Source organism: Panthera onca, chromosome E2 (assembly GCF_046562875.1).
Source record: "Panthera onca isolate mPanOnc1 chromosome E2, mPanOnc1 haplotype 2, whole genome shotgun sequence".
Classification (NCBI taxonomy): domain Eukaryota; kingdom Metazoa; phylum Chordata; class Mammalia; order Carnivora; family Felidae; genus Panthera; species Panthera onca.
The window spans coordinates 20,494,796-20,507,502 of record NC_138353.1 but is presented as its reverse complement, the minus strand read 5'-3'; the positions used below and the strand labels follow the sequence as shown (position 1 = coordinate 20,507,502).

General features: G+C 43.3%; 1 protein-coding gene across 3 annotated transcripts in view; it reads left to right on the top strand.

Annotated features, from left to right (window-relative positions):
* The first annotated feature begins 1,134 nt into the window (after nucleotides 1-1,134).
* Nucleotides 1,135-12,707, top strand: part of ZNF507 (zinc finger protein 507) — a 45,985-nt gene continuing 34,412 nt past the window's right edge. The window contains exons 1-6 of one of the 3 annotated variants that reach the window (XM_060650878.3): nucleotides 1,186-1,301; nucleotides 2,729-2,822; nucleotides 3,865-4,070; nucleotides 4,196-4,318; nucleotides 8,737-10,868; nucleotides 12,221-12,338. In XM_060650878.3, coding sequence (XP_060506861.1) covers nucleotides 8,739-10,868; nucleotides 12,221-12,338 — 2,248 coding nt within the window. In that variant the 5' untranslated portion in view covers nucleotides 1,186-1,301; nucleotides 2,729-2,822; nucleotides 3,865-4,070; nucleotides 4,196-4,318; nucleotides 8,737-8,738. Of the gene's footprint in view, nucleotides 1,302-2,728; nucleotides 2,823-3,864; nucleotides 4,071-4,195; nucleotides 4,319-8,736; nucleotides 10,869-12,220; nucleotides 12,339-12,707 lie in introns of all 3 variants that reach the window. The other 2 variants (XM_060650877.3, XM_060650876.3) reach the window with 2 other exon arrangements.

Genomic DNA, 12,707 nt, shown 5'->3' with positions numbered 1-12,707 from the left:
TTTTTTTTTTTCCTTTCACCCTTCCATGGTAGTCTCCTATTCAATCTCTTTTATTGAAAACAAAAATTGCTCAACACTTTATTTTTTCTTCTCCTTAGCTCTTTGGCCCAATCAGCAAAGGAGTCTGTAGAATAGCAGAATGCTAACTTTGCTGGTTTCCCAACCCCCCAATTCAGGTGAATTTGAATCCTGAGACACAGTAAGGAGAATTACTGACCTGTCTCAACAGTGACTAAGTTTTGCTAGATATTTCTCCCACTTGATAAGTGAAAGCCCAGCCTGCTGCAAAAGCCTCTAAATGTACCTGGAAGTCCCCAAGGGCTATATCAATGAACAATGAAGGGCTATCTCCATTGGGCTTGCTCCCTTCCTACTGCTCCTGGCCCACCTAGTGAGTCCAGACCCAAACTCCCTGCTGTGTAGTTCTTAATGTTCCAAACAGTCCAGTGTTCTCTGTGAAGCTGGACGAAATGCTTCCCTCCCTTTGTATTTTACTCTGTTCACAGTGGAACTCAAACAAGGCTGCTTATAACCCTGGTGTGTATGCCACCCATAAACACAAGAGCCAAATGACCAACACGATGGTGTCCTCAGAATGACTGAGCTTGTGTCAGGCCACAACCCCTAGGATGCGTTCTTTCCCTGAAAATCTTCTCGCTTTCAAGTAAACAGATGACCCAAGGCTAGCCCTGCCCCTCACCAGTCACACCTGAAGTCCAGTCACAAACCTAGCTGGGACCTCTACATTTTAGCCAAGAACACCACAAAAAACATGCCCAACAAGCACAGTAACATATTCCTGAGCATAAGGCTGAAAGAATGCCAGTGGTCTAGGTGAAAAGCCAGTTAGGGAGGGGATGGGGTGAAGAAGCTAGCCCACAGAAGATTTGGGCGACGTGGGGAGAGACACTGACTTCTAGGCCCAGGTGACCATTGAGAGGGCAACGCAGAGGCCTTGGGAGGTCGTCTACCCAGACCCGTACCCGCCCAAGACTGGGATAGCCCGGGCCGCTGGGGTACCTTCGCGCCCGCCCAGCCCGAGAGCCCCGGGATGCCCATGGGCGGGGCCTGAGCATCGCCCCGCCCCGCCGCCCGCCACTCGGGTCACCTGACCTGCCCGCGGCTCACGTGATCCGTTCCCAGCGCCGCCATTTTGGAGCTCCGGATGAAGAGGGGAAAAGCGGGGGAAAAGAGGGAAAAGAGCCGGGAGAGAGGTGGGAGAGGACGAGGGCGAGGGCACGGCCGGGCTCCTAGCCGGCCAAAGGAGGCTCGCGGAAGCAGCAGCCGCCGCCCGACCGCAGGTACAGCGCCCCGGGGCCGCCCCTCCGCCCGCAGGTAGCGCCGCCGCCGGCCATGTGCGTCCTCCCCTCAGGCCTCTACCGGCGCCTGCTTCCTCTTCAGCGGGCCGACACCGCCCGGGGCTCGCCACTTGCCCCAAGTTCCGCGTCCCTTTCCAGTGCTCTGCGCAGCCCACGCAGCCCACGGCGAGGCCTGCGGAGACCCCTGGCTTGCCCTGCCGCGGGGGGTGGGGGGAACCTGCCGCTCTCCGCATACTGTCACCAGCCTGGTCTGCAAGCGGGCCTGCCGAGGCGTTGCTTCCTTCTCTGCGGTTGTGAAACCGCTTAGGCCAGCCGCGGTGAAGCTCACGACGGTGTCCTCACCGCATCTGTTGGTTACTTTTCTCAACCCCCGATCGCCCCAGCCCTTTAACCAATTCTTGATGTAGGAAAAGCTAGTACAGAAAATCCTAGCCTTCTGACCCTATTACGAACCTTTTCGATGAACTGGTCTCTCGATCACTGAGATCAGTGGGAAAATCTCCCACTCTTCAGACCTACGGGCATCCGGAGGGAATGGTTTGTGTGGAAGGCTTGGATGATTAATTAGGCGGAGGCCGTCATCCCAACCCGTAGGCGATCTTTTTAGTTACTGTGGTGGGCTGTAATTTACTATCAGTCTGCATCTCTTTTATCAGGCAATTACTGGATTTATCACCTGCTTGAGCTTGTACTTTCTTCAGTACTCCGCTTTGACTCAGTGTTTGGATTGCGTTATTGATTAAAAGAGAGAGAGCCTGGCCCTTCATTCCTTTACCTTACCAACTCGTTTGAAATTAACTCGAAGGGAGGACCGAAGACGTGCTTTCTGCCCTGGCAACGAACTGTTTACTTAACCGTAATCGATAAGATAGCTGCGTTCTAGGTGAAAGGAATAGGCTTTAGTTGATCTTTTAGATTCATCCTAGCTAGTATAGGAAACTGCAAAGAAATGTAAGACCAGAGCAGGAAACTGCGTTGGAAGATATATAGGTCAAGCTACTGTGTCCTATCTTTTCATGCCCACTGTGCTTGCAAAATCATCCTTTAGATGGCATTTTGGGTTAAGATTAAAATGGCGATATGCAATTTATTGTTCCTTATTCATTAGAAAGTGTTATCAGTAAACAGTAATATTTTTAGTCAATTAAATTCTGAGCTAAAACAAAACACAATTATTGAGAGAAGTTTCCAGAGCAATTTTTTTTTTCTAACTTGTACAAAGTGGTAACGTCTGCTTGCTAGATAAATTATGTAAAATTGCAACACATGATTGGGTTGCATGAACATTCCTCTGAATGTCTTTTTGACATAGAATATTGGGGAATTTTTCACTGCCAAAAGAAATCATTACTTTGTTTCACCAAGAAAGAGAAATGTTTGATACTATGTACTTTCATTCTTGGCCACAGCTGAATTCTGAAGATTGGTCCAAGGGACTGTGTTAATTTCAGGAATTGATTTGAAAGACATTGGCTCTGCCTCTTAACAGCCATGTAACCTTGGGTAAGTCACTGAAACCACACTGAGTGTTTCCTTATTTGTAAAATTGTGTAACACCCACCTGGCCTGTTCCAGAGTTATGAAGATCAAACAGGCTAATACGTTTGATATAGCCGGGCTGTAAGGGGTCAATTCTTTTCAGTATTGATTTTATGTATTTGCCTCATTGAGATATAAGAAAGAAATTGGTGTATTAAGAAAGGGGATTTAGAATCAGATAGTCCTGGATTCCAGTTCTTAAACCAGTTATTGCTTTACATCTGTGATCCTCAGGTTCCTTACCTGCAAAAAAGAGGCTAGTATTACCAGAAATTCATGAATAATACACAAAGTCTACATAGGCACTGCCCTCTGGATGGTGAGCACTCCAAGGACAAGGATTCCTTCTTACTTACCTGTGTAGTCTCCAGCACTGTGCTTGGCACATTATAGGTGCTCAATAAATGTTAAATCTTAATATTGGTTAATGTTAGTTAGACCTTATGTCTTCGTGGTCTAACAAATTAGCTGCCAAATTAGAATATTCTCCCAGGCTAGATGCCAGCTAAGAAATTTTAGATTATAAAATTCATGTTCTTGCGATATTTACACTATATTTTTCTTAGTGGCAGTTAATCACATTAAGCTAAGGAGATTTTAATTCAAATGAATCATAGCTGATATTAATAAGATAAATCTATAAATAATGTGTAAGCAATCTCAAGGTGATTTTTTGTAGGCAGTTTACAGTTCAGGGACATAACAGTTCATATCTTTGCCTAGTTGGGAAAGAACAAATTTTTAGTCTGAAAGAAAAGGTTTTTTATAACACTGAACTGCCTTTGCACATGCACAGAAAATTACAGCCTTTCTCCAGCCCTACTCAGGCTCACATGAATTGTTCAACTTGATTTTACTTATGATAACCATACTCTATAACTGAAAGGAACTAATTAGATATACAAAGAAACCTAGTAGTAATTATCAGGAAATAAAGACAACTGAAATAATTTGGTTCTTTTCTTGGGAAAGACATTAATTATAAGCTTTTGCCTTTGGAATACAGGTCTCCCCCACTTTTTACAGTTTGCCTTCTGCCACTTTGTGCTTTTTTGGGGCGGTGGGGGAGAGAGAGCACGAGAGGGGAAGTGGGGAAGAGAGAGAGAATCCATGCTGAACATGGAGCCTGACACAGGACCCAATCTCACAACCCTGGGATCATGACCTGAACCAAAATCAAGAGTCAGACGCTCAACCAACTGAGCCACCCAGGTAGCCCCTGCCACTTTGCTTTTATGAAAGACATGCATTAGAACCTGATTTCTCTAACTGAAAGAAATCTAAAGATTTCAGTCTTACACCAAAGGCAAAAATAGTTTCCAATGTTTGTTTTGCAGCGAGCCATTAATAGAGGCAGCACGTAACCCAAGCAGCAAGCGTGGCCCCACCAAGCTCCTTTCCTGCCCAGGAACTGTACTCGGAATCTCTGCACCAAGGCGCCAGAGCTTTGAACTGTGTCTGTGAGCATCTGTGCTTTATCTCATTTTATCGTGTGCGCTCATTAGCAAGATGTGTTCTAAAATATCAGAAAAGCCTAAGAGAGGTCATTTTGGGGTTTTTTTTCTATATAAATGGTAATTGCTTTTTCACTTTACATCATTTCAGCTTCTGAAAGATTCCATAGGAAGGATCTACTTTCAGGTGGCCAGAGAAACCTGTCCTGTTGTCTAGGAAAGATTTAAGACTCAGTGGGAAAGATGCTAGAACTTTTCTGGTTTGGGATACAACTTATATTTATTTATTTGTAATAGTTTGATATATTTTGTGTAATGTGGTTATGTCTAAAGATTCCAAATAAGAAGCTTCCTACTTTGGTAATGCCTCTAGGCTTTACTCTTTCTGTAAACCTTCTTGTTCAGCCATGTTGATCTTTTCACTAACTGCTAGATGGAAGGTTTATTCTCACTTTTGGAAACGTGATAATGTTGTGGCTCTTTTCCTTGTCAGTCTTACCCTTGTGTTGACAGAACTCCAAAAGAGAAAACGATGCATTCTAATTAAGATAATTCAAGGAGGACGTATTTACAAAAATACTCGTAATAAAGGCGTTGGACTTGTATAGACACATCACAAGGATAATGCAGTTATCTGGAGGTAGCAGCATCAGAAGGAAGAGAGGTATCAGAACCAGGAGAGTTTTGTAGAGCCCCCTGCCTGAAGAGAATGGTCTTCCATTGAGAAACATGGCCAGTCCAAGCTGACCTAGAGGGAGGGAATTAGGGGAATGAATATCCTGATTTCACTATGCTGCCTCCTTCTGATCTCCTCTCATGGCTCCCCATTGGCATAACGCAATCAGAAACCAGAGGGCATAGGAGCCTACTAATGTAATATACCTCCTGGGGCAGAGAGCAGAGTGGAGGAAAGTAGGCAGTGAGCCCAGAGGGACAAATGGTTGACATCTGGCGCGGCCGTCTTTTAGAATACAGTATACGTCTTACCTCTTCAAAAACCTTTTGCTTACTTTCCTAGACCAAAACTAGCTTTTCGGTTTGTTAGGATTTGGTCATTGACTGTTGCCTTCTGACTGTTTTACTTTGTGTACTGTTGTTACAGTATATAAAAGCTGTTACTTCTTTTTAACTTCTAAACATGTTTGTCCTATCCATTCAACTCTGTTTTAAACCATTAGTACTGTGATTTTAAATTTTTTTCCATACTGTTTTTTTTAAAAAATGTTTATCTATTTTTGAGAGAGAGACAGAGCACAAGCAGGGGAAGGGCAGAGAGAGAGCGAGACACAGAATCCGAAGCAGACTCCAGGCTCTGAGCTGTCAGCACAGAGCCCGACTCAGGACTTGAACTCATGAGCTGTGAGATCACATCCTGAACCAAAGTCAGACAGTTAACCGGCTGAGCCGCCCAGGCACCCTGACACATAACCATTTTTTCTGTAACTTTTTAGTATGAAAAGTTGTAAATATTTACACAAGTAGAAAGAATAGTGTAAGGAACTCCTAGATACTTATTACTAAACTTTAATTACAAAATTTGCTATTCTTGCTTTATTCCTACCCTCTCCACCCACCCTGACCATGTACTTGTATTGATCACGTGAAGGCCCTCGATAGTATGCCAATGATCATAATCTGTGTTGTCATTATTGAGCCACTGGGATTGTGTTTGTACCCTTATTTTCATCTCTCTGTCTTTTTTTTTTCCAAATAAATTTTACTTCACTTGACATAGGATCCCATATATATGCACATTGGTGGCCTAAGAGAAATTTTTGTGAAAATTTAAAGAGTTGGCCTTAAGGTCACAGGCCTTCCTCCCTGTGTATACTTTATTATGAACTGTTCATCTAACCCTTTCTAAGAGAGACTTTTGTTTTAATGAGATTTAACTCATATATCGATTCTGCCATGTGGACCCAAACTGGTTTTTCAGGTGTTTCTTGATGTATTTTATGTTGTCATATCTGTTTTATAGCTGCCATTTCTGTACTTATCCCCAAATGTATGCAGCCTCTAAAATGAGATACTTACATAAATGTTCAGGGAAAATTGGAGCATCTGCTGCAAATTTCCATTAGCTCTTAATGCCTGAGCAGACACAGCTTTTCAAATCTGAATGTTTTGTCAGTTTCTTTTGTATTAGTTTTTTTCTTGAGATAACTTGAACTCCTCCTCCTCTTCATTCCACACTCTTTTTAAGGTGCGCACTGAAATATCCACAGGGAGCAGTTGCACTGCTCTCTTTCCTATTCTGTCATTAGGTAAAAGAGGGACCACGTGAGTCACCTTTGTAACCCTGTGGGTACACAAAGTCTGTTGAGCAAATATTCACTCATTAACCTGCGGACTGTCAATCAGCCTATATGGATGTCATATTTCATGGAGGAGGAGACCTTAGATCTACAGTAGACCACCAAATCTTGGGCAAGAAATTGAATGTTCAAGGATTTCTGATATTAACAATGATTTAACTAATTCCCATTTAACAATTGAACTGAAAGAAATAAAGCCTTAAGTGAATGGTCCTAAAGTGAAATCATTAGTCACAGAAACAGCCACAGCTCCCCTTGGCCGAAAAATTGTGGAATTCTCAGGCAATAAGGTGACTTAAGACGTCACAAAGGATTTTCCTAAAGAAACAAGTTGTTCCCACACTGGTCCCTCTTTAGTGATTTAAGATTGAGTGTAGAGATTTAAAAATACTGTTTTTTCTGCTTGAGAAAGATGGAGAGGAACTACATAGTCTTTTGAGAGGTAATGATCTCAGGTTGTTTAGAGAAGAGAGCGGCTAAAGGGCCGCAGTCACCCAGATTTCTAGGTCTGTGGGAGCTGGGGTAGTGGTCATCGTTGTAATGGCTGTTGGGTGCATTCCCTGCCACGAGCGCAGTTGGACATGGAAAAGAAACGAAAGCTGATCCCATTGGACAGAGTATCAAGAAGGAGGGAAGAAGCAGTACTAAAGCCGAGAGTAAAATGTTTGCATTTTTGCCTGATGTGGCCCTAGATATAGAAAGTTTGTGTGCCAGAAAGAGCAGAAAATAAGAGGAAAAGCTCTAACTGCTGCCAAGAGTAGATACGGGAGGGCTGGCACTGCAGCTGGTCAGAGTGCTGGTAGGTCCAGCAGGAGTTCGGTGTGATCTTGGCAGGGGCTCAAGGGCCCTTCCATGTTGATTCAGCCACCTGGGGGGAGGGAAGCCATGATTCACCTCCTAAAATAAGAATTCAGAGCCTGTGATTGAGGTTTAAGAATAGTATGGTCTTTGGTCTATAGCTGGTGCCACTAAAAATTTTGCTGGCATTTATTGAATGTTGTGAGTAAGACTCCAGAATGCACCTAAAATGTGGAAAAACAAAACTTGTTGCTGGAAAAAAGCCTAAACTGAAAAATGTGATCCAAGTCAACAAATTAATCTCACTTTGAGCCAAAGGAAATGTTTGAAATGAAAGTACTGCCAGGAAATAGAGGATTCAAGATTTAGGGAGAAAGATATTGTGAGTATTTTTTGTTTTGTGACTTCCTTGGCTGTAATGCATTGCTGGAACTTACAGAGAACCCCTTTTAAGGACTCTGAATATTTAGACCTGAAACACAACTAGAATGTCAGGTCTTTTTCCTTCTCTGATGCCCCTTTCCCTTTCAGGAAAATGAAATTACATATATTCGTGCATGAGTAATAGTTGACCACTAATATGACCTCTAGGAAAAAACCACAGCGTTGTTTGTGGTTTATCTTCAGGGAAATCAATCGAAGGAAGTAAAAGAAGGAACTGGATCATTGCTTTTATGTAGTTTCGTTTGCATCATACTTCTCAAAATTCACTCTGCCATTTACAAGAGGTTACCAGACTATCTTTTCATAACTCCAAAGATATGGAGTGAAAAAAACAAATTTATGATTTTAATAATAAGACTATAATTATTTTTGATATAAGTAGTTGTCTCCCAAGAATTGTGTCAGTCATGCGTTAGTTTTGTTTGTTGGTTTTGTGGTAACTTGAGGTGGTTCCACATACCCTGGGAATGCTTGTGTCCCTTCAATCAAGGAACAGCAGTCCTGTTTTTTTGTTTTTTGTGTTTTTTTGGCATTGCGCAAAAGAGAGGGCATGCTAATTGGGTCCAGCTAGATGTCTGGGGGAAAGAAAGTGAAGAAAAAAGGATATGCATATCGTTAAAGTCATTTCCAAAGAAAGAAATAGATGGAAAGATCATCCTCAGTCTTGATAGGGGATGACATTCTCTAGAGAAGTTCCAAGCAGTTTAAGTCTCTGCTGGGGATACGGGTATGCTGATAATGGAGCTCCCAGGTTAGAAAATAACTGAGATTAGCTTAAACTCTAAGAGTAGCTCAGGTTTCCTATAATTGCATTCTTATAATACCTCTAACCCGATATTTCTTTCTGTTGTATATTATCCTTTCTAGATATGGAAGAAAGCAGCAGTGTTGCCATGTTGGTGCCAGATATTGGGGAACAGGAAGCTATATTGACTGCTGAAACTGTCATCAGTTCATCACTGGAAATTGATGAACAAAGAAAAGTTAAAACAGATCCATTGATCCATGTTATCCAGAAGTTAAGCAAGATAGTAGAACATGAAAAGTCACAAAAATGTCTTTTGATCGGGAAAAAACGCTCACGTTCAAGTGCTGCAACGCACTCTCTTGAAACCCAAGAACTTTGTGAGATTCCAGCTAAAGTAACCCAGTCCCCTGCTGGGATCAGAAGGGCAGAGATGTCTCAGATACATTTTACCCCTGGCTCTCTTGCCCAGAACGATGGGAAGACTATGTCTTACCAGTGTAGCCTTTGCAAGTTTCTGTCATCATCGTTTTCTGTGTTAAAAGATCATATCAAGCAGCATGGTCAACAAAATGAAGTGATATTAATGTGCTCAGAGTGCCACATTACATCTAAAAGCCAAGAGGAACTTGAAGCTCACGTGGTAAATGACCACGAAAATGATGCCAACAGTCACACTCAATCCAAAGCCCAGCAGTGTGTAAGCCCCTCCAACTCTTTGTGTCAGAGGCCCACAGAAAGAAACAGTGAAAGCATTTCTGATGTCCAAGTGAGTGTGGACAGTGCGCAAACACACGCTGCCCAAAACGCACCCACGGCAGAAATGGGTAAGAGGAAATGGTATGCGTATGAACAGTATGGCATGTACCGATGCTTGTTTTGTAGTTACACCTGTGGCCAGCAGAGAATGTTGAAAACACATGCTTGGAAACATGCTGGGGAGGTTGACTGCTCCTATCCGATCTTTGAAAATGAAAATGAGCCCCTAGGCCTGCTGGATTCTTCAGTGGCTGCTGAACCCGGTGGGGTGGATGCAGTCGTCATTGCTATTGGAGACAACGAACTGAGTATCCACAATGGGCCTTCAGTACAAGTACAGATTTGCAGCTCAGAACCGTTATCCTCTTCGTCTCCTTTAGGACAGAGTGCAGAAGGTGGAGTTCATCTGACTCAGTCAGTTACCCTTGACCCCAGTGAGGAAGAGATGCTAGAGGTGATATCCGATGTGGAGGAGAACCTGATCGCTGATAGTCTGCTTTCATCCGCACAGAAAATCATTAGTAGTAGTCCAAATAAAAAAGGTCACGTTAACGTGATAGTAGAACGTTTGCCGAGTGCTGAAGAAACTCTTTCACAGAAACATTTCCTCATGAATGCTGAAATCGAAGAGGGAAAAAACCTGAGCCCGACAGAATCCCACATTGGGGGTGAAGGAAGAGATGAAGTTTATCATGCTGATAAATGTACTGTTGATATTGGGGGGCTGATCATAGGCTGGAGCAATCCAGAGAAGAAAGACAGTGAGTTAATAGCCAAAGGACTGGCTACTGATGAGAATGCCCCACCAGGCCGAAGAAGGACAAATTCTGAGTCTCTCCGACTACACTCGTTAGCTGCAGAAGCCCTCGTCACAATGCCCATAAGAGCTGCAGAACTGACAAGGGCCAACCTTGGGCACTACGGGAATATAAACCTTCTAGATCCAGATACCGGACAAAGGCAAGTGGACAGTACGTTGGCGGCTTATTCTAAAATGATGTCGCCACTTAAAAACTCTTCAGATGGATTAACTGGTTTTGACCAAAGCAACTCTACGTTGGTAGCACTCCCAGAGGGTAGGCAGGAGTTGTCAGATGGGCAAGTGAAGACGGGTATCAGCATGTCCTTACTGACTGTAATCGAAAAGTTGAGGGAAAGGACAGACCAAAATGCTTCCGACGATGACATTTTGAAGGAGCTGCAGGACAACGCCCAGTGCCAACCCAACAGTGACGCAGGTCTATCGGGAAGCAACGTGGTGGAATACATCCCTAATGCCGATCGACCCTACCGCTGCCGCCTGTGTCACTACGCAAGTGGTAACAAGGGCTACATCAAGCAGCACTTGCGGGTCCATCGACAGAGACAGCCCTATCAGTGTCCTATCTGTGAGCACATAGCTGGCGACAGCAAAGATTTGGAGAACCACATGATCAACCACTGCAAAACAAGAATATACCAGTGCAAGCAGTGTGAAGAATCGTTTCATTATAAGGTAAGCATCGGTTCATGAAATCATTCGGAGAACCTTAGGCTTTTTAGAGCAAGGAGGGAACTTGGCAGAGAGTCCAGCCGTCTCATTTTATAGATAAGGAATCTGAGGTGAGGCCTAGGAAAGTTTGGCAATTTGCCCAGGGGATCCCAACTAGTTAGTATTAAAATTGGGACTGAGATCTAGGTCATCAGGATTGGTGTAGGATTGTTTTCCCGTCTGCTTCCTCCTTAACAGTGTCTGTGTTTATTGCTTTTAGTGTTTTAGCGTGTATATCTTTTTTTAAACGTGTTGATTTTAAATTGCAGGGTAATTTCAAGAGAATGTACAGGGGAAGGACTTAACAGTTGATTTACCCAGATGTAATCCTACATCGATGCAAACAAACTCCATCTTCCATGTCCCCAAAATGCAGGTTGCTCGCTTCAGCCACACAACCAGCCAACAGTAATCTGTGTCCTCGCAAGAGGGAAAGTAGACTATGTTGGACTTCATGACAGACAGTAAAGTGGAAATAGAGCCACGTGTGTTTAATGGGCAGTTTAAGGGACTGTAAGGATTTTGACCGTGATTTTCATCCTATGTACTACCTTAAAACCAACAACCAGCATGAAATGGCTGTCTTCCTAAAGGAAACAGGATTCATTTAATCATTAGTTTAGAACTTTTCTTCTCCAATGTTGCCAGTTGACTGTCTGGAGGGCAAAAAAAAAAAAAAAAAGTATCCTAAAAGGCTAACTGGGATGTAGACTTCTCTCAGCCTTTGAGTCTGAGATATACTGCCTCCTTGGATTGCCCTCATAGTGTTCTGAAGTGGCCTCAGGCTGCTAGACAAGCAGCACATCCAAATGGGCTGTAAAAGCAAGTTCCAGAAGTTTCTTTTGTTCCTGCACTCTTGATTTGTGGGGGTGGTGGTGAAGGAAGAAGATATTCATCAACACGTTAGCTGGTGTTGAAAGGCAAGAATTAGCAGGAGTCCAGCAGTTACTGGTTGGATTTATTTTTGTGAAAGCATCGGGTTATTCCAAACACTCTGCTCTTCCCTCCTCCGGGCCTGCCAGTGGTTCAGTAAGCACGCACGTGCCGTGCAGAAACCCCTCTGAAGATAGCGGGGGCTTGCTTTTGGAGAATGCAAAAAGAACTGCCTTTTTGATGAGATTGTGATTTCTCCAGTGTATTTCTTTCCGTAAACTGTCAAATAAATCAGATAATCTTTTAGCACATTTGGTTTTAAAATATTGGTAATGTGTTCTAGGTACCAGGCCACGAAAGCAATTAACTGCTTCAGCAGTCTCTTAGTAACAGTGCAAGTATATTTATTGAAAGTTACGTGGGACTATTTCTCAATTTTTTAGAGTCAACTGAGGAACCATGAGAGAGAGCAACACAGCCTTCCAGATACCTTGTCAGTAGCAGCTTCTAATGAGTCAAGAATTTCCAGTGATACAGCTGATGGAAAAGGTGTTCAAGAAGGTATCTGCATTTTTTTGACTAGCGTATTAGGTTTTTTAAAAAGCCCTTAGTTGTCACGTGGGTTATTTTCAGGACTAAAGCCGCATATGTTCTCTATTTTCATACTGTGGATGTGAATGAATCTTACCTGTGTTCCTGAGGTAATTCTGAGCACTAAATGAAATGCTATATTAGTAAGTAGTCGACTGTGTAGGTCGATAACACGTTGAAATTTATGCTGCCCTGTAAGAGCCAAGTACATCACAAACCCTTGGGTGACACCCCAGCAAGCCAGGGAAGCTGCAGTGTGGAAAGCAAGCCCTCCCCTCTCTCAGCACCGTTGACCCACTGAGAATATAGCAGCTTTTGCAGATGGCAGGGCCCCCACCT